At 37.8% G+C, this 23,041-nt stretch overlaps 1 protein-coding gene across 1 annotated transcript in view; it reads left to right on the top strand.

Moving 5' to 3' along the window:
* The first annotated feature begins 403 nt into the window (after nt 1-403).
* Nucleotides 404-23,041, top strand: part of LOC127855113 (ATP-binding cassette sub-family F member 2-like) — a 36,544-nt gene continuing 13,906 nt past the window's right edge. The window contains exons 1-7 of the mRNA XM_052390485.1: nt 404-490; nt 9,695-9,870; nt 12,198-12,404; nt 12,720-12,908; nt 16,282-16,549; nt 19,142-19,244; nt 20,322-20,417. Coding sequence (XP_052246445.1) covers nt 9,726-9,870; nt 12,198-12,404; nt 12,720-12,908; nt 16,282-16,549; nt 19,142-19,244; nt 20,322-20,417 — 1,008 coding nt within the window. The 5' untranslated portion in view covers nt 404-490; nt 9,695-9,725. The remainder of the gene's footprint in view (nt 491-9,694; nt 9,871-12,197; nt 12,405-12,719; nt 12,909-16,281; nt 16,550-19,141; nt 19,245-20,321; nt 20,418-23,041) is intronic.

A 23,041-nucleotide genomic window follows, 5' to 3' on the forward strand; every position in this document is an offset into this window, starting at 1 on the left:
CCCGGACTGGCTGCACACGTTTAATATTTTAATGATTTGCTCAATAACATATTTTAACGTTCATATAAATGATATGTTCCATGATAATATGTAGACTTTTGTACGCACATTTTACAGAGATCAAATAAACGCCCGTAAATTATGTAGCGCCTATATAAATTCGTTTCAATGTTTGGATAAAAAGTTAGATATTTTGCTCAATGTTATTTGCACAAAATGTTCGACCTGTGTAATTTTCAAAACACATATGCGTCAAACGCAATCTTACCCAACTGCGGAAACAAACAACAACATAACATTGTTTCAATAATTTTAACTAGTCAAGTTTGACTGAAGCGACGTATAATGTAGATGAAGTTGTGTCGATACAGCAGTGAAAAGAATATCAGATGTAATGTAACCTAAAAAAACCAGTCTGTAGAATTTAACAACTGCGTCATTTCCGGGAAAATTCTTAATTTAGAATCAACACATGTTCCCGCTAGAGACAGTGAGTAAAGAAGTCATTTCACAAAATTGTTCAATATTTTATTGTTAATTGAACCTCTATTTTCTTTTAAAGCTATTCCAAGATAAAGGTTCAAAGAATTAGAATATTATCCCATTCATAAGTCGTTCACATTTCATATAATTTGTAGCTTAAAACTCAGATTATTTTTATTGCGATTTTATCGCAAATGATCGTACTTCGCCAAAATACTAATAAAAATGAATGACACATTTCTATACATCGATCCGTATCATGTTAATAGAATTCGAAATCTCTTTTACTTTAGCTAAATGTGATTATAGAGGTGTGTCAGAGATCTTGTTTAAAAACAGTAAATGTTAATTTCATCTGTGATTCTGGCCCAAACTGCATATGATTCTTAATACAGTCTAACCAATCTACATCTGAAGGCTTTCCTCAAAGCCTATAAGCACACAGGATTGTGGACTCTGACTTATTCTGCCTTTGACATAAAAGCTGGGGGTGAGGTTACGCCTTCAGGGCTCCCCCTGGCCCAAAAATGTCTGAAGCCAACATTTTAGCCAAAAGGATTTTTTTGTAGCCAAATTTTAGAAACTGTAGCCAAAGTTTAAGCAAAGCATTGGGAACCGCATGTTGTAAGTCTAGGCTACAGGGGTGTAAAAGAAGAAACTACAAAACAAAGCTTTAATATGTTTATAACTATAATCATCCTTTTTGCATAACAAAAAAAAAAGTTTACAACAAACCATTTATAGATGTACATACATCATAACTCAAGCACATGTCATAAAATAAGCACATGATAATATACATTACATGAGCACACAATATCTTGAACATTCATTTAAGCAACTCACTTTAATTAATATTAAAGGGGCCTTTTCACAGATTTTGGCATATTTTAAAGTTTGTCATTAAATGTTTTATATTGATAAATGTAAACATTGGATCTTTAAAGCTCCAGTAAAAAATCAACAATAAAATTTGAAAAAAGGAAAAAAAAGTAGCCGGTACCAGGGCTCGAACCAGTAACTCCCGGCGTCCTGGAGTTAGTCTGAAGTAAAAACGCATTAGCCCTTTCAGCTATTCTGCCGGGTATACACAGTTTAAGCAGGGGTGGCGAAATCTCAAAAAACTATACTTGTCCACGGACAACCATTTGAAAATTTAACTTGTCCGTTGCTGAACTACACTTGTCCGTTAATGTTTATATAAATGATAAACGCATTTATTGATTAATGTAAAACAATTTGGAATATACCAAAATGAGTATGATTTGCTAGTTTTGTTTATAGTTGTATTTCAATAGTTCATTCATTATAGCAGTATATTATAAACAATATAAAGACTTTCTAAAACTTTTAATCTTGCAAAGCTAGTGTTATTAAAACATGTGTTGCACATAAGTACATCGTAATCTTAACAAATTAAACTAGTCCAATATGTCGACCTCATCAGACTGAGGCTCTGCGCCGCTACTGGTAGCAATTTGATTATCATCAACTGGTAACCATTGAAAATCTGTGAGCCAAGTTTCTTGAAAAGTTCTGGTGCGTTTCCTTAGATCATATTTTTTTTCATAATCTTTCTTAGTTTTTTTGGGTGGTGGACTGCTCAAAGCTTCGGGTTTCTGCTCCGTTGTTGAAGATTAAAAAAACTAAATGTTCCATTTTCACCATTAAAGTCGTCTTAAATAACAAGGTAGACCGTGTTTTGATTATCTTACTTTGATACTTTTTATTTCCGTCTGATCGGTAAAATAATGAAACCAGTCTGTACACTGTCTAACAGTCGGGCCGAATGTTTAAAATGCGGCATGCTCCTGGTCTCTTATAGAATGAGAGATCACTGCGCTGGAGAGTGCCCGTATTTTAGCTTGATTGCTCCGCAAATAGCACTGACAATGTAATCGCATGTCAACATCCGGTTTTGTTAAACTTAATTACGGCTTTAATACAATGTATTTTTTTGTATACCTGGACCCGACTTTTAAAAAACTTGTTGTCCACGGACAACTTCATTGAAAAAAATCAGTTGCCCAGACAAGCAAATGTACGACTCGGGCAACTCGGACATTTGATTTCGCCACCCCTGTTAAGTATTTTATACCTTTTATAAGCAATCTTCGTAGTTTCGTAAATTTAAACGACAACAACAAAACTCTCCAAATTATTCAATCGTTTTGCGTTGCAACGCTTAATAATTTTTAGGTTTTCAAATCATCAAAAGATACATATAATGGCAATATTGGACTATGGTAAATGTTCATTAATACTGTTTCCTCACAAATATCATAACTAAAACGAAAATTTGCGAATCTGAAACAACTTATTTCCATTTTGTCAATTTACCAAACCTTGAAAAAGATTCCTTTAATACATTTACCTTGCTTTGTCTCCATTTAAGTTGTATGCTGTTGCAGTAAACTGTACAGAATGACATACAAAATAAAGCAATATATGCATATGAATCTGATTATACACAGATCCACTAACATATAAATGAAACCATGTTTGTCTTATCCCATTTTCGTTAATTCGATCGTTATTTGCAATTTTTGCAGAGAGTCACAATTTATTTGCTGTATTGTCCGCCATCTGATTAAAATGATAAGGGACAGGTGCGCATAGCAACGTAAACTCGTATAATATGTCCGCCTTATACACGATTCACATTTTGTTTAATTAGAAAACATCACAGTAATTATGCCAAAGTGGTGTTGAAACTAACAAAACCAACTTTTCTTTGCCCCTTTGCCTTACAATCCTTGGGAAAGGTTTGATCTTCTTAATATTGGAATTTTCAAAACAGCATCTATGTATACTATAAGATGAACTTACAGTACACTCCACGCGTTTTCCCCAAAAAACGCGCTCCCTCCGCGGGTTTTTACTGCTAGCGAGTGTTCACGCAGCGTTGGAAGAGCGAGGTGAACTCGATAAAACGCTCGGCGTTACGCCGCGTTCACTAACTCCCGCGGCGTGTATTACTTTAGGCTAGTTGGTAAATGCAGACACTTTCCGTTCTTATCAGTGATCGCCGCGTTAGCAGTGTGCTACTGGGCATGCCAAAAAATAAAAACATTGTTATAATAAATTGTTTAAATACTGTAGTACATGTATAAAAAAGATAATTGTATCGAAAATTAATACGTATAAAAATTATGTTTTTTAATTCACAGGTACCTGTACAATATGAATTAGTCCAGGGGTTTTTATCTGATTTTGGGGAAAGGGCCTGGCCTTTTTTGAGGGGAAAAAAATTGCGCGAAACGTCGAATTTTGGGGGAAAAAAATGTGCGAAAAGCTGGATTTTGGGGAAAATAAGCAAAGTCTAAAATAATCAATTTAACATATTTTACTGTTTTTAAAACAAATTCAAGGCGACAGATAATTTAATTATGCAAGATTTTTCTAGTTTTTACAGTGGATCAGGTTAACTTATATATTTAAAGGTAAAAAAAAAAAAAAATTTTTTTTTTTTTTTTTTAGGGGAAAATGAAATCTAGGGGAAAATTTACCAGCTGAGGGGAAAAACAATCCGAGGGGAAAGGGCCGATTTTCGGCGGGTCCCAAAGAAGGAAAAAAAACCCTGTAGTCTAATATAATACATTTGACAAATTAATATTTAAATCATAACACATATGACACAAGAATAAATGTTCCGTAAAATTTCCAAATGAGAATAATAATTAGTAATCCAAAACACACTACGATTTTTAATTGTAAACATGATGTTTACAAATGCTTCCAATATACAGTCATCATGTATATTTGCAGACAAAAGCGTGCGAAAATTATGCTGCAATGTACAAGGTCAAGGTACAATGTATACTCCTGCAAAGCGTGCGTGTACAAGGTCAAGGTACAATGTATACTCCTGCAAAGCGTGCGTGTATTGATTCTTTTTATACAAACTTTCTAGCGCAGAGAACATTGTTGATTTCGGTTAAAAGTTTCTTTGGTATTTATTAACGAAATTATATCGCGGATAAGTTGATATTTCCACTAAATTAATTAAAAATCAAACACGCCGAATCTTTATTGTTACAGTATTTTAGTAGAGTAATTATTTTAACACTAATTGTACTGTAAACTGATTACAGAAGACATCTGGGCGGAACTGCATTTTAAGTGTTTGACGTTATGAAAACATGCAAAGCTTGTCTACTGACCCAGTGCTCCAGCTAGGCCTAAATTGAAGGGCGCCGCGCCCTGCCCTCCCGAACCTCCGCCCTGCCCCCCTGAAACTCCGCCCTGCCCCCCCCCCCTCCCTCAAAAAAAAATATTTATTTTTTAGCTCATCTATTTTTTGAAAAAAATTATGAGCTATTGTCATCACCTTGGCGTCGGCGTCGGCGTCCAGTTAAGTTTTGCGTTTAGGTCCACTTTTCTCAGAAAGTATCAATGCTATTGCATTCAAACTTGGTACACTAACTTACTATCATGAGGGGACTGGGCAGGCAAAGTTAAATAACTCTGGCGTGCATTTTGACAGAATAATGTGCCCTTTTTATACTTAAAAAATTGAAAATTTTGGTTAAGTTTTGCGTTTAGTTCCACCTTTCTCAGTAAGTATCAATGCTATTGCATTCAAACTTGGTACACTTACTTACTATCATGAGGGGACTGGGCAGGCAAAGTTAGATAACTCTGGCATGCATTTTGACAGAATTATGTGCCCTTTTTATACGCCCGTATAAAATACGGGACGTATTATGTGAAACCCCTTGGCGGCGGGCGGCGGGCGGAAGGCATCACTTTGTCCGGACTCTAATTCAAATTGTATTCATCCGATCTTCACCAAACTTGGTCAGCAGTTGCATCTAGTTGATATCTAGGCCAAGTTCGAATATGGGTCATGCCGGGTCAAAAACTAGGTCATAGGGTCAATAAGTGCATTTTCAAAGGGGCCACTTTGTCCGGACTCTATTTCAAATTGTATTCATCCGATCTTCACCAAACTTGGTCAGCAGTTTCATCTAGTTGATATCTAGGCCAAGTTCGAATATGGGTCATGCCGGGTCAAAAACTAGGTCATAGGGTCAATAAGTGCATTTTCAAAGGCATCACTTTGTCCGGACTCTAATTCAAATTGTATTCATCCGATCTTCACCAAACTTGGTCAGCAGTTGCATCTAGTTGATATCTAGGCCAAGTTCGAATATGGGTCATGCCGGGTCAAAAACTAGGTCATAGGGTCAATAAGTGCATTTTCAAAGGGGCCACTTTGTCCGGACTCTATTTCAAATTGTATTCATCCGATCTTCACCAAACTTGGTCAGCAGTTGCATCTAGTTGATATCTAGGCCAAGTTCGAATATGGGTCATGCCGGGTCAAAAACTAGGTCATAGGGTCAATAAGTGCATTTTCAAAGGCATCACTTTGTCCGGACTCTAATTCAAATTGTATTCATCCGATCTTCACCAAACTTGGTCAGCAGTTGCATCTAGTTGATATCTAGGCCAAGTTCGAATATGGGTCATGCCGGGTCAAAAACTAGGTCATAGGGTCAATAAGTGCATTTTCAAAGGGGCCACTTTGTCCGGACCCTATTTCAAATTGTATTCATCCGATCTTCACCAAACTTGGTCAGCAATTGCATCTAGTTGATATATAGGCCAAGTTCGAATATGGGTCATGCCGGGTCAAAAACTAGGTCATAGGGTCAATTAGTGCATTTTCAACGGCGCCACTTTGTCCGGACTCTAATTCAAATTGTATTCATCCGATCTTCACCAAACTTGGTCAGAAGTTGTATCTAGACAATATTTAGGTCATGTTCGAATATGGGTCGCCGGGTCAAAAACTAGGTCACAGGGTCACTTAAACCATTTCAAGCATTCAGCATGGTGTCCGCTCTCTAATTGAAGTAATTTTCACCCGATCTTCACCAAACTTGGTCAGAAGTTGTGTCTAGACAATATCTACATGTTGGTCAAGTCCAAATATTGGTCATGCCAGGTTAAAAACTAGGTCACGAGGTCACTTACCGGTAGTGCATTTAAAGCATTTAGCATGGTGTCCGCTCTCTAATTGAAGTAGTTTTCATTAGATCTTCACCAACTTTGGTCAAAAGTTGTGTCTAGATGATATGTACATGTAGGTCAAGTTGAAATATGGGTCATGGTAAAGTTATCAAGTTGTCCAAAGCCTTAAAACGGGCGTATCTTGTGACAGTTTGGCACTCTTGTTATACTTAGAAAATTGACAATTTTGGTTAAGTTTTGTGTTTAGGTCCATTTTATTCCTTAAGCATCAAAGCTATTGCTTTCATACTTTTGCTTTTATACTTTTTAAACTTATATACTTTATAAGTTTTGTGTTTAGGTCCACTTTATTCCTACAGTATCAAAGCTATTGCTTTCATACTTGCAAGATTTATGAACTATCATAAGGGGACGGTGCAGGCAAAGTTATGTAACTCTGACTGGCATTTGGACGGAATTATGGGCCCTTTATACTTAGAAAATTGAAAATTTGCTTAAGATTTATGTTTTGGTCCACTTTACCCCTAAAGTATCATAGATATTGCTTTCATACTTGGAACACTCACAAACTATCATAAGGGTACAGTAAAAGGACAAGTTGCATAACTCTGGTTGTCATTGTTACGGAATTATGGCCCTTTTTTGACTTAGTAACTTTTAATATATGGTTAAATTTTGTGTTTCGATCCACTCGAAGTATCAAGGCTATTGCTTTCAAACTTCAAATACTTACATGCTATCATGAGGTTACTTTTCCTGGCAACTTGAATTTTACTTTGACCTTTGAATGACCTTGACTCTCAAGGTCAAATTATTAAATTTTGCTAAAATTGCCATAACTTCTTTATTTATGATTAGATTTGATTGATACTTTGATGAAACTACTCTTACCTGACATACCACAATAGATTTCACCCAAACCATCCCCCGTGCCCTCCCCCTCCCCCTCTCCCCCTCCCCCCCCCCCTATTTTTTTTTTATTTTATTATTATTTTTTTTAAGATCATCTCACAAATGACCACCACACCCTCACACTATACCCCCACCCCCCCCCCCATTTTTTTTTTGATTTTTTTTTTAAGATCATCTCACAAATTATCACCACACCCTCACACTATACCCCCCGCCATTTTTTTTTTAAACGGTTATGTTTGAAATACCGTCCAACCATCGCACCCAAACCCCCCCCCCCCCCCCCCCCCCCCGATTTTTTTATATATATTTTTTTTTGTTGCTTTTTTTGGAAGATAATGTAATAAATGTCCACAACCCCACACTATACACCCCTCTTCACTCCACTCCTCCCTCCTTTGTGATTGAAAATGAGAGTCCCTTCACCTTTAAAAAGAAAATAGATGAGCGGTCTGCACCCGCAAGGCGGTGCTCTTGTTTTTACATATTATAATTCATAAATCTCTTATTACATTGTAATTAGTTTAATCCTCATTGTAGACATTATATTTCAATGGTTTAATAATAATGGGAAAAATACAATTATTTATAACATATAAATTAACATGCAATAGGAAGCATTCCAGAAACACCTGCGCGCTCGAACGTGCCCTTTTCACAAAATACTGCGCGTCGAAAGTGCCCTTTTGACAAAATACTGCGCGTCGACAAAGAGCCCCCCTGCCCTTTTAAAATCCTAGCTGGAGCACTGTGTAGACTGCTGTCTGCAGTGTTTTGACAAAAGGGATTAACATGTGTGAATGTCTCTCCACCGATTTGGTCCATAATTACTGGTAAACATTGTTTAGAATGTTGACGCAACAAGAATACAACTGTGAATATTAAATGCAATTATCAACTCAATAGTTACCACCTTTTAGCAATCAATGGAATAACCTACAAACAAAGAGAAAATCAATGCATTAGCGAGCAGAGAATTGACTTTGTTCCGACAATTAAAACCATTCCTTATGCATTCATTGAACGTGTTTACTTGAGTAATTTATGCCTTAAGACAGGAAGCGGCTTTTCTTTGATTACGTCAAACTGTCAATTCACACAGATTTGCGAGATTTTTAGGGTCCTTGGTCATTTGTATACATGTTCAGTATAGAAAATCACCGGCTAACATGAAAACTTTGGATTAAATCAAAATAAAAACAATGTTGCAAACTGTGTTTATATTAATTGGTAAGTATTAGTTAAAAGACAACGTTTTGTGTGTCGTAAATCAACGAGTTTTCTTTACAACAACAACTACTTCTACAACCACGTCGGGATCGATCTATCTTGGTTGTTTTTTTAATTGTAAATATTATACTACATGTATGTACTTGTAATAAATGTAATTTTATTTGAAAATCAGGAAGTCAAACTAAATTAAATTGATCGTTATCTCGTAAAACGCGGAGTTTCACCCGCGTTGCCAATGCCGAGGGCCGCCGCGTCGGCTTATCAGTTTTGCCGATCGTTAACCGTCGCGTCCAAAATCATGCAAACGCCGCGTAAAGCGGGATTTTCTTAATCTCCCTCCAGGTCGAAACCCGCGGAGTATGGAGGGAAATAGGGGAAAACGCGTGGAGTGTACTGTATATCATAGTTTGCAGTGGTGTAATGGATATGTGTCTGCCTAGCGATCCGGAGGTCACGCACGGGGTCTATCCCCACTTTAAGAGCGTTCTTGAGATTTCCCCCAAAGACATCAAATACTCAACGGGTTCTAGTTCCTGAAAACTGACCCCAGAGCGTTTCAAATAAGTCTTAGGCTCTCTATGCAATTTAGCTAAAATCAATAGGTTTAATGGATAAGATGAACTTAGGTTTAAGAAACACCTAAAATAAAAAAATCCTAAAGACCATTTAAGGGAATTAAAATTTTGATAGTATGGCTGCACCATGTGCAAATTGTTTTCTAAAAATCATATTAAGATCACTTAAATAACTTATTTTGCTTTGCCGCTGCCCTGTGTCTAATAGGGTTGTAATCATTCATGAAAGCAAAACATCACTCCAACATTTTGGCAAACTTAATGTTTGTAAATGCCATGGTACTTATGTCTGGCATCTATGTGCATTTAACTATTTGACCCCGTACATTTAATGATTTTGTGTGAGTTTTTTTATCAAATCTGATTTGTGAACATGCAGAATTTTATCTTTTACCAACATGAATGAAAGCTAAGTTTCATGTATCAATTGATGTTCACATAACTGAAATTGGTGATACATGTATACATGTAATGCATTGTAAATTAAGATGCTATTATAAATACTCTTGTAGAGAATATTGCAATAAACAACCACAAGAAACAATGCCGTCAGATGCTAAAAAGAAGCGAGAGCAGAAAAAGAAAGAGGCGGCAAAGAAAGGCAAGAAGCCACAGGCTGCAACAAATGGAGATGTAACCAATGGGGCAGAAAATGTCGAAGATGCAAATGGAGAAGAGGAAAATGAAGGCATGTTTCTTGGTGGCTTTTATATAAGTTAATTTTCAGACTTGGAAGTTATACGTGTTATCAAGTTAGCCCAAAGATTGAGTCATTCATCAGGCCTTTTCCTAACGTATTAACGAGGGTGTTAAACGAACCAATTCCCTAACGAAAATTGATTAACAAATTCCCAATTTTGGAAACAAATTTTCAAAAATATATAGATTTTTTTAATGAAGTGTCTAATGATAATTGTATCTTGATTTCAGTTACAGCATAAATATAAAGTATGTACATGTATCAGGTATAATTTATTGTCCCCTACCGGTTTCACCGGAGGGGACTTAGGGATTGCGCTCTGTCTGTCAGACAGTGTGTCAGTTGGTCGGTCAGTCACACTTTTCTGGATCCTGGGATAACTTTAAAGTTTCTGAATATTTTTTCATGAAACTTTAAACATGGATAGATTGCAATATGGACATTATTCACGTCATTTCATTTTGTTCCTATGTCAAAAATTCTGGTTGCTATGGCAACAAATAGACTAGAAATACTGCTGAAAATTTTCTGGATCCTGCGATAACTTTATAAGTTATTCATATTTTTTCAGGAAACTTGAAACATGGATAGATGGCAATATGGACATTATGCACGTCATTTCATTTTGTTCATACATAAAAAATTCTGGTTGCAATGGCAATTTAAAAAAAATAAATCTGATAATGGTGGAATTTCTGACAATGGTGGAGCCGGTAGGGGACATATTGTCTGGCAATAGTCTTGTTGTATTTTCTTTTAATTTGAATTATTATTAAGAGTAACATTAAGTAAGTATTTCCCAAATCAGTTTATTTAAAATCAAAAAAATTCTCAATCCCGAAATTGCATTTTTTCCCAAAATGGTCAGGAAAAGGCCTGTTCATCTAGTTAATCAATAAATGTTAAAATTTCAGTTGCTCTTAATAGTAAATGGTCGGCAAATGGTACTAGCAAATTTCAACCATTTAAATGCTTTCCCACACCACCATTGGCAAAAGGATATGTAGATGTTTCTATAACAAATGATATCAATTCTTAATTGTTGTTAACTGCCACCTTGTGATGATATGCTGCTTCTTACACGGGTGACATGTGGTTGCCAAGTGTAACTGTCATGTTGCCATGGCAACACATTTGGAGACGATTTGTGCAGCGGGCCATCTGAAGGTGCAGTGCAGTAAGAAGTATTTAGCCAAAGAGTTGGAATATGAACTTAAGCTAAACGTTTCACAGCAAGGCCACATACAAATGTATCTCAGCGATTTTCCTCCTTCTTTATAAAGTACCGGTAAACGGTACTTTCCCAATCGAGCGAAAATTCCCAAATTCCCAATCGGCATCTGAAAAAATCCCAATCGGCGTCCGAATTTTTTCACAAAACGATAGAAAGTTTCTTAACAAAACCCAACTTTCGGCGAGCGAACAAAGAAAATCGTATAGTTGTGTGTAACCACGCGCTCGATTAATATCGGGTTTTATTATTCAGCGCGTTCAATCAAAAGAGTCGTTACTGTTTGCGGTTCTTTTGTCAGGCAGCCAGCGTACTGTTTGACGTCGGTTTGAAACCTTATCGTAGTTTGAAATGCCCTCCAGCACTGCCTCTGTGGAAAGGTTGTTCAGTCTAATGAACAATCTTTGCACGACCAATCGGAACCGTCTATCACAGGACACATTGACAGCTCTAATGATGCTGTGCAGAGAGGGATGCCAGCAACTGAGTGATGATCAAACATCAAAGATTGTTGAAATTTTCAAAAAAATGAAAGAATGAGACATTGCTTTATTAAAACAACTAGTAATTGATTTTGTGTCTTCTATATAATATTTTGTTATTTATATCAACTTTATTACTTTAAGTAATGGTCATTAAGGCATGCCTGCAAATGATTATTTTAATGGGTATGTTCAATTAAGTTTGAACTGTATGATGTATTCAATAAGACCCAAACTTCACGACGTGATTATCCCAATTTAAGGATTTCACGACTCGATTTTTCCCAATTTTGAGGTTTTCACGGCTCAATTTTTCCCAATTGGACCGGTACGGGTACTTTTCCCAATTAGACAAGGAAAATCGCTGTATCTTCCCCTTGATGCAAAAAGGTACCATGTGACATTGTAATTAGAAGGCACCTTTTTGCACCAATGGGGTGATATTCACCAAATAATTACTATAAATTTAATAATATGTAAAGTATGTTATAAATATTACACTTGCTAATTGGATAATGTTTTTATGAGTTTACTGCTAAAGTGACATATTAACTTAATTGAATTCATAACTGACCACGTGTCATTTGCTTTTTGTTCACAAGTGAATGGTTTGGCAGACCAGATAGATGAGTTGACCCTGGCAGCCAAACACAGGTCAGTAGCGGGTGTTCTCGCCTCCCATCCAGAGTCTCGAGACGTCCACTTGGACCGCATGACAATCCGTTTCCATGGCGCTGAATTGCTGGTTGACAGCAGACTAGAGCTTAACTGTGGTCGAAGATATGGGCTTATTGGGCTCAATGGATGTGGTAAGTCAAGCTGAACCAGAGCTATGTTTCTTCCTTTAGCAAGGGGTTTCTTCTAAAATTTGTATAAAATGGTGCAGTTTTACCCAAAGTGCAAGTTTACAATTGAAAATTTCTTCGCCTTTCTCAGTTTTATTTATTTCTAAACGCACAAAGACAATAGAAGGCAAGGCCCTTTCTGCAAACAACCCTGGAATAGTTGTCGAAGATAAGGCCTGATTGAACTGAATGGATATGGTAAATGATATATATAAACTTAATAACCAAAATACTGTGCCCATTTAATTGTTGCGTACATCAGCAGCTATCCACTTGCAGGCAAGTCCACATTGCTGGCTGCGCTGGCCCATAAAGAGTTGCCCATTCCCGACCACATTGACACGTTCCTGCTACGTCGAGAGATGCCGCCCAGTGACAAGACAGCCCTGGAGTGTGTGATGGAGGTAGATACAGAACGCATTAGACTGGAGAGGGAGGCAGAGGTGCTGGGTTCCAAGGATGATCACGGTATGAAACAGGGGCTTTATAAGATCAACTATCAGGGATTTTAGTTGAAGTAGGATCTTGCTTTTTGACACAAGCAGTTTGAAATATGACTTCTTTAAATGAATTGCCTTGCATCAGTATGATTCAAATATATTGTATTATATAACTCTATAATCTATTACAAATCCTAAGCACTAGGGATTTAAAAAAGGGTAATGAAAATCCAAATCTTATGCTTGGTTTCTTAGAAATCACAAAACATTGATGCACATCAAACATAAACATCATGGCATGAATGTAAAATAAAAACAAGAGCATTTTAAGAAAAAACAAATCGAACTTTACTGTCTTTCAGTGGTTGAATGTATTTTGTTCTTCAAAAAACACCATGGCAAAAATGTCAGAAGTGTTGATATTGAAGAGAAAAATTCGGTTAGAGAAAATTTAGAATTGCATGGATCTTGCACATCTTGCTTTTAAACTAAAAGCACATGTCTGAATAATGATATGAGCCATGCTCTGGAGAAATGGGGCTGACTGCATGTGAATAAAGAGTTGTCCCTGACTGCATGTGAGTAAAGAGTTGTCCCTGAGTGCATGTGAGTAAAGAGTTGTCCCTGACTGCAGGTGAGTAAAGAGTTGTCCCTGACTGCATGTGAGTAAAGAGTTGTCCCTGACTGCATGTGAGTCAAGAGTTGTCCCTGACTGCATGTGAGTAAAGAGTTGTCCCTGACTGCATGTGAGTAAAGAGTTGTCCCTGACTGCATGTGAGTACAGAGTTGTCCCTGATTGCATGTGAGTAAAGAGTTGTCCCTGACTGCATGTGAGTAAAGAGTTGCCCCTGACTGCATGTGAGTAAAGAGTTGTCCCTGACTGCATGTTAGTAAAGAGTTGTCCCTGACTGCATGTGAGTAAAGAGTTGTCCCTGATTGCATGTGAGTAAAGAGTTGTCCCTGACTGCATGTTAGTAAAGAGTTGTCCCTGACTGCATGTGAGTAAAGAGTTGTCACTGACTGCATGTGAGTAAAGAGTTGTCCCTGATTGCATGTGAGTAAAGAGTTGTCCCTGACTGCATGTGAGTAAAGAGTTGTCCCTGACTGCATGTGAGTAAAGAGTTGTCCCTGACTGCAGGTGAGTAAAGAGTTGTCCCTGACTGCATGTGAGTAAAGAGTTGTCCCTGACTGCATGTGAGTAAAGAGTTGTCCCTGACTGCATGTGAGTAAAGAGTTGTCCCTGACTGCATGTGAGTAAAAAGTTGTCCCTGACTGCATGTGAGTAAAGAGTTGTCCCTGACTGCATGTGAGTAAAGAGTTGTCCCTGACTGCATGTGAGTAAAGAGTTGTCCCTGACTGCATGTGAGTAAAGAGTTGTCCCTGACTGCATGTGAGTAAAGAGTTGTCCCTGACTGCATGTGAGTAAAGAGTTGTCCCTGACTGCATGTTAGTAAAGAGTTGTCCCTGACTGCATGTGAGTAAAGAGTTGTCCCTGACTGCATGGGAGTAAAGAGTTGTCCCTGACTGCATGTGAGTAAAGAGTTGTCCCTGACTGCATGTGAGTAAAGAGTTGTCCCTGACTGCATGGGAGTAAAGAGTTGTCCCTGACTGCATGTGAGTAAAGAGTTGTCCCTGACTGCATGGGAGTAAAGAGTTGTCCCTGACTGCATGTTAGTAAAGAGTTGTCCCTGACTGCATGTGAGTCAAGAGTTGTCCCTGACTGCATGTGAGTAAAGAGTTGTCCCTGACTGCATGTGAGTAAAGAGTTGTCCCTGTGCATGTGAGTAAAGAGTTGTCCCTGACTGCATGGGAGTAAAGAGTTGTCCCTGACAGCATGTGAGTAAAGAGTTGTCCCTGACTGCATGTGAGTAAAGAGTTGTCCCTGACTGCATGTGAGTAAAGAGTTGTCCCTGACTGCATGTGAGTAGAGTTGTCCCTGACTGCATGTGAGTAAAGAGTTGTCCCTGGCTGCATGTGAGTAAAGAGTTGTCCCTGACTGCATGTGAGTAAAGAGTTGTCCCTGACTGCATATGAGTAAAGAGTTGTCCCTGACTGCAGGTGAGTAAAGAGTTGTCCCTGACTGCATGTGAGTAAAGAGTTGTCCCTGACTGCATGTGAGTAGAGTTGTCCCTGACTGCATGTGAGTAAAGAGTTGTCCTTGACTGCATGTGAGTAAAGAGTTGTCCCTGACTGCATGTGAGTAAAGAGTTGTCCCTGACTGCATGTGAGTAAAGAGTTGTCCCTGACTGCATGTGAGTAAAGAGTTGTCCCTAACTGCATGTGAGTAAAGAGTTGTCCCTGATTGCATGGGAGTAAAGGGTTGTCCCTGACTGCATGTGAGTAGAGTTGTCCCTGACTGCATGTGAGTAAAGAGTTGTCCCTGACTGCATGTGAGTAAAGAGTTGTCCCTGATTGCATGTGAGTAAAGAGTTGTCCCTGACTGCATGTTAGTAAAGAGTTGTCCCTGACTGCATGTGAGTAAAGAGTTGTCCCTGACTGCATGTGAGTAAAGAGTTGTCCCTGACTGCATGGGAGTAAAGAGTTGTCCCTGACTGCATGTGAGTAAAGAGTTGTCCCTGACTGCATGTGAGTAAAGAGTTGTCCCTGACTGCATGGGAGTAAAGAGTTGTCCCTGACTGCATGGGAGTAAAGAGTTGTCCCTGACTTCATGTGAGTAAAGAGTTGTCCCTGACTGCATGTGAGTAAAGAGTTGTCCCTGACTGCATGTGAGTAAAGAGTTGTCCCTGACTGCATGGGAGTAAAGAGTTGTCCCTGACTGCATGTGAGTAAAGAGTTGTCCCTGACTTCATGGGAGTAAAGAGTTGTCCCTGACTGCATGTGAGTAAAGAGTTGTCCCTGACTGCATGTGAGTAAAGAGTTGTCCCTGACTGCATGTGAGTAGAGTTGTCCCTGACTGCATGTGAGTAGAGTTGTCCCTGACTGCAGGTGAGTAGAGTTGTCCCTGATTAGCTTAGCCTGTGCAGTGTGCACAGGCTAATCAGGGACGACACTTTCTGCCTTTTTTTCACTTAAATGAAGTTTTTTCTTAGAAAAATCCAGTAAAGGCAGAAAGTGTCATCCCTGATGCACATGCATTAAGCCCCATTTTCCCAGAGCTCGTGTAAATTTGAATCACATGCAGACCTGCAGGATTTAATGTAGATCTTGCTTTTAAACTTAAACAAACTTAATTTTGATATTATATGTCAATTTGGATCAAGAAATTGTTTCAATCACATGGAGACCTGCAGGATTCAATGCACATCTTGCTTTTAAACTTAAACAAGCTTGATTTTGATATTGATATGTCAAGTTGGATCGAGAAATTGTTTCAATCACATGGAGCCCAACAGTATTAAGTTGATCCATATACATATATCTGTATACATATATCTGTGCAGAATCTCATGACCGCCTCATGGACGTATACGAGCGTCTAGAGGAGATGGACTCAGTGCAGGCAGAGCGACGAGCGGCCTACATACTCAACGGTCTCGGCTTCACACGCAAGATGCAGGGTACAGCCGTGAAACACTTCTCGGGAGGCTGGCGCATGAGGATCGCGTTGGCCAGGGCGCTGTTTATCAAGCCTGCCCTGCTACTGCTGGACGAGCCTACCAACCACCTTGACCTGAACGCCTGCGTGTGGCTGGAAGATGAGCTCAAGACGTATGTACACTAGCCTCGTTCTAGGAAAACTGGGCACGATACATGCGTATTAAGTGTTGTCCCAGGGATGACTCTGTCCGCTTTTATGGAATTCTTTCTTTAAGGGCAGTCTCTTCTTAACAAAAATCCATTATAGGAAAGTATTATCTCAGATTTTGGGAGGACACTAAATGCAGATGTTTTAAGTCCAGTTTTCCCAGAACGCTTATCATAGCAGATATGAGATGTTAGTTAAATGCTAAATTGGAATTGCACTTTGTGATTATAATCATGCATATCATAGTTTATGCTAAAAAGAGAGATTTTAATATATTTGAATCACAATGCATTTATGTTTGTCCATAAAAACAAACTTGTCAGGAAAAATACACATACTCCTTTTAATGTACAACATTTAAACTTTCATGCATTTTCCTTGTAATAGGAAGTGCCTTATAAAACTGCGCTTTGTTTGAGCATTTTTCATAATCCTTTTTAGCTCAACTATTATATATGAAATATATATAGTGGAGCTATCCTACTCACCTCGGCGTCGGGGTGAGCGTGATCGTGAGCGTGTAAATGTTAAGTTTGCGTACCACCCCAAATATTTCCTATGTCCCTTGACATATTGCTTTAATATTTTGCATACTTCTTTACCAACATGACCCCAACCTATAAACAAGAGCAGACAACTGTATCAAGCATTTTGTAAGATTTATGGCCCTTTTTTCACTTAGAATATGCATATTATTGATAAATCTATGTTAAAGTTTGCGTACCACCTCAAATATTTTCAATGTTCCTTGACATATTGCTTTCATATTTTGCAAACTTCTTTATCAACATGACCCCAATCTATAAACAAGAGCAGACAACTGTATCATGCATTTTGTAAGAATTGTGACCCTTTTTTGTCTTAGTAACTGAATATTTTGTTAAATTTTGTGTTTAGATCCACTTGACTTCTAAAGTATCAAAGCTATTGCTTTCAAACTTCAAATATTTTCATACTATCATGAGGGTACTGTACCTGGCAAGTTCAATTTGACCTTGACCTTTGAATGGCCTTGACTCTCAAGGTCAAAATAATAAATTTTAGTTACATTGCCATAATTTCTTTATTTATGATCAGATTTTATTAATACTTTGACAAAACAACACTTACCTGAATACCACAATGGATTCCACCCAAACAATATCCCATGCCCCAACCCAGAATCCCTGCCCCCCCCCCCCCCAAAAAAAAATAAATAAAATAAAAAATAAAATAATAAAAATATTATTTTTTTTCCTTTTTTTATTTTTGAAAGATCGTCTAATAAATGACCACACCCCACATTATACCCTCCCTTAATTTTGAAAAACCGTCGTAACTTCCCACCCAAGCTATTGCTATCAAACTTGAAATAAAATCTTATTAGTTTGTTTTATGTATTTACAAATGTTCAATAGATTGTGGAAATATTCCTGAACTATTACCTTGACCTTATTGAATAATTTGAACAATTTCCCCATGATGGCTTACGTTATACTGTCAAGCACTCGAATAGTCTAGCTCACTGTCCTCTGACCGCTCTTGTTTTGTAAAAAGTTATGCCCAATATAGAATTCCTGTTGCATGAATATTACAATGTCCTACACAATAGAAGACATTTTAGACTCAATGATGTCTTTCTACGGTCAGTAGAGTCAGTGCGCAGAAGGCCATCAATTATTTGCTTTCATTCAGAAAATCTAAACATAATAGAAGCCTCATTCTGGGAAAACTGGGCTTAATGCATGTGCTGAAAATGTGCAGTCCACACAGGCTAATCTGGGAAGACTCTTTCTGCCTAGACTGCATTTTTATGCTCCCCCCCAAAAAAAAATTGGGGGGAGCATATAGTCGCCGCTTCGTCTGTCCGTCCGTGCACAATTTTTGTCCGGGCAATTTCTCAGCAATAAATGACCGGAATTCAATGAAACTTTATGGGAAGCTTCACTACCAAGAGGAGATGTGCATATTATCAGCCTGTTCTGGTCGGATGATTTAAATTTTCACAGAGTTATGGCCCTTTGAAATTTTCCATTAACTGTACATATAGTGCAATTCTTCTCCGGGCTATTTCTCAGCAACTAATGACTGGAATTCTATGAAAATTTAAGGGAAGCTTCACTACCAAGAGGAGATGTGCATATTAACAGCCGGTTCTCATCGGATGATTTTTGATAGAGTAATGGCCGTTTGAAATTTTCCATTGTGCATATAGCGCAATTCTTGTCTGGGCTATTTCTCAGCAACTAATGACTGGAATTCAATGAAACTTTATGGGAAGCTTCACTACCAAGAGGAGATGTGCATTTTATCAGCGGGTTCAGGTCGAATGATTTTTCACAGAGGGCCCTTTGAAATTTTCTCTAAAAAAATTCTTGTCCCCCCAACTACTGTGTCCTCAAGACGTTTCTTTTTATCTAAATATATAGTGCAATATTGTGACAAAAAAAACTTTGGGGACCATCACACGTCTCCGACGGTTTCTTGTTTCTGAATGTGTGTCATATTATATAGCAATTGTTTCAAATTATTAAAAAAAATCTCTAGAGACATTATGTGTTGTTTGTTCATTTCAGCTACAAGAGGATTCTTGTGGTGATCTCTCACTCCCAAGATTTCCTCAATGGTGTCTGCACCAACATCATCCACATGAACAAGAAACTACTCAAAGTCTATGGTGTAAGTTCTACAGGGGTAGATGAGGGAGGTAATCATGGAGAACATTAGATAGTATTTCTTCTATGAATATCAAATACACAGTTTTTATGTCCCCCACTATAGTAGTGGGGGACATATTGTTTTTGCCCTGTCTGTTGGTCCGTCTGTCTGTCTGTTTGCGCCAACTTTAACATTTTGCAATAACTTTTGCTATATTGAAGATAGCAACTTCATATTTGGCATGCATGTGTATCTCATGAAGCTGCACATTTTGAGTGGTGAAAGGTCAAGGTCATCCTTCAAGGTCAGAGGTCAAATATATGTGGCCAAAATCGCTCATTTTATGAATACTTTTGCAATATTGAAGATAGCAACTTGATATTTGGCATGCATGTGCATCTCATGGAGCTGCTCATTTTGAGTGGTGAAAGGTCAAGGTCAAGGTCATCCTTCAAGGTCAGAGGTCAAATATATGTGGCCCGAATCGCTTATTTTATGAATACTTTTGCAATATTGAAGATAGCAACTTGATATTTGGCATGCATGTGTATCTCATGGAGCTGCACATTTTGAGTGGTGAAAGGTCAAGGTCAAGGTCATCCTTCACAAGGTCAAGGTCATCTTACAATGTCAAACATCATATAGGGGGACATTGGTGTTTCACAAACACATCTTGTTAATTTAGACTTTCTTTGCCAAAGTTACTGAAATAGCTGTAAGGTTTAGAATCAATTTTGCTACAATCATATTTTCTAAATTTGCTTTATTTTAACTCCAGAATAAATAGAGATTTATCTTTTATTATCTACCATATTTTTGGCTAATTGGAAGATATAAGGATGTCCATTATGTCCATAGTCCACAAGTGCTTGCATGTAGTGCGCGTGCTTATGTTTCCTTTAATGATTTCTCCTAGTTAACCTCTTGACAGATTTTTAAGAAACTTCACAGGAATTATCCTTGGGTGACAGTAAAAGTTTTTCAAGTCATTTTTGTCCATTGCATATGTAGGTCTCCAGTGCTAAAAACAGAATTTTAAAAATAAATAGGTTTATAAAGTTGAATAAACACTGAATGCTATTTGTTCATGCATTCCAGGGTAACTATGACAGCTACATTCAGACTCGCTGGGAGTTGGAGGAGAATCAGATGAAGAAGTATCGTTGGGAACAGGACCAGATAGCTCACATGAAGGTAGGATCACAAGTGCCCTTTCTAAAAGGTTCACTCCAAAATAACAATTAATACTCCTCTTTTGTTACTGATTTGTCCAGTGGTGTGATTTTCTCTGCAGATCTTCGGATTTCTGCGGATCTGGTTGTCCGGTCATTGTTGCGATTTGCGTAAATTCATAAAAAAATGGAGGGGGTAGGACCTAATCGCGGGTGATTTAATAAGCTGCCCGAAAAATCTGCTGCCAGCAAAACCAATCTGCATATTACACTGGTAGATTTTGCCTAAGCATGTTTTTAAACGAGCGATGTCATTGGCTGTTGATTCCCAATCTTCCAATTAAAATCGGTTTTTTAAAATGTGTTTCTTATTTTATTGCTGATTTGTTTGCAAATGGCGCCTTTTTGAAGCGAAAATGAAGATTATTGAACATACGAACGAATCTCACAAAATCTTGGAGATTGAAAAATTATTGAAAAACAAATTTAAAAGGGAAATGGGATAAAAAACAGTGGTTATAAATGAGAAAGTGATACCACTTTCTGAATGGGCACGGAAGATCAACTGGCTTGGTACATGTAAGTTTTAAGTCATTTTCCATGTGAAAAATCTTGAACAGCGGATCATCCCGTGGTAAATTTTCGTTACTTGAACAATGTAACCTTGTTGACCTTATTTCAAATTTAAAGACATTGAGCTTTAACACCAGAGAAGCAGTATAAAAGGGCCATAAACTCACAAAATGTCTTCTTTTCAGTTGTACACTGGTGTGTAAACAGCAGAAAACAAAAATGATTATTTTCAAAATATTTAAGTTTGTATTTAATATTTTCCGATGAAATTTGGCATACATATACTTAAGTATACAAACAATATGTATGTGTAATTTGGTGGTTGTAAGCAGGGCTCAACATTAACCAAAAACCAACTTGCCTTGCCGGGCAAGTACTTAGAAAATCTACTTGCCCTGAACGTAAAGCCGCTTGCCCAAAACATGAAATATCACATTTACTGTAAACCTCATATTTCTTAATAAAGATCAAAATGATACACCACAAAACCTTTTTTATTTTTGAACATTTAACAAAATGATTACTGCAATTAAAGTGTAATGAAAGTCTAAATTAAATGCTCTTTGTTCTTTTTTGCACTTGCCCAGACGGACAACTAGATTATAAAATAACTTGCCCGGACCCAACTTTCACTTGCCAGGGGCAATAGGACAACAGTTAATGTTGAGCCCTGTGTAAGCTATATAGTTATTGACTTACAGAAAAAAGTTTTTTGTTGTCTGTTTGAAAATCAAATTTCCCTGTAAATGCTAAGCACCGCCCACCTGAAAGGTTATGAACTTCTCTCAGCCAATAGCTAGCGGATGACTCAAATCAAGTTAACATGTAAATACAGATTCAACACTATACTAAATTGCTGTCTGCTCAAACACGTGTTTCTGTTTATAAACACTCTAATGTTATCAGCAAATCACTGGCAGATAAACCCAGCACATAAGTTAATGTAGGTTAACATGTCACCACCGCAAAATCAAGCAAGTGAGATCCGGCTTTTAAACGAAAGATTGCGGTCATAGTTCACAGGGATCGGAACACACATTGATTTTGATCACAAGTAATATTGGTTACTTTGCATAATATGTTAAATGTGAATTTAAAAAGGTTTTCATAAATAAATCATTTAAATAAGTTTATGATGGTGTGTATTATGCTCCCCTAAAAATTTTGGAGGGAGCATATAGTCGCCGCTTCGTCTGTCCGTATGTGTGTCCGTGCGTGAGTCCATGTGTCCAACAGTGCACAATTTTTGTCCGGGCTATTTCTCAGCAACTAATGACAGGAATTCAATGAAACTTTATGGGAAGCTTCACTACCAAGAGGAGATCTGCATATTATCAGCGGGTTCTGGTCGGATGATTTTTCACAGAGTTATGGCCCTTTGAAATTTTCCATTAACTGTACATATAGTGCAATTCTTGTCCGGGCTATTTCTCAGCAACTAATGACCGGAATTCAATGAAACTTTATTGGAAGCTTCACTACCAAGAGGAGATGTGCATATTATCAGCGGGTTTTGGTAGGATGATTTTTCACAGAGTTATGGCCCTTTGAAATTTTCCATTAACTGTACATATAGTGCAATTCTTGTCCGGGCTATATCTCAGCAATAAATGACCGGAATTCAATGAAACTTTATGGGAAGCTTCACTACCAAGAGGAGATGTGCATATTATCAGCGGGTTCTGGTCGGATAATTTTTCACAGAGTTATGGCCCTTTGAAATTTTCCATTAACTGTACATATAGTGCAATTCTTGTCCGGGCTATTTCTTAGCAACTAATGACTGGAATTCAATGAAACTTTATGGGAAGCTTCACTACCAAGAGATGTGCATATTATCAGCGGGTTCTGGTCGGATGATTTTTCACAGAGTTATGGCCCTTTGAAATTTTATATAAAAAATTCTTGTCCCCCCAACTACTGTGCCCTCAAGGCGATTCCTTTTATCTGAATATATAGTGCAATATTGTGACAAACAAAACCTTGGGAAGCATCACCCGTCTCCCGACGGTTTCTTGTTTAAATGTCTTTAAGAAGGTGTGTTGCCTCAGTAAACCGCTTATATAACACCGG

The sequence above is a fragment of the Dreissena polymorpha genome, chromosome 13, assembly GCF_020536995.1.
Source record: "Dreissena polymorpha isolate Duluth1 chromosome 13, UMN_Dpol_1.0, whole genome shotgun sequence".
Classification (NCBI taxonomy): Eukaryota; Metazoa; Mollusca; class Bivalvia; order Myida; family Dreissenidae; genus Dreissena; species Dreissena polymorpha.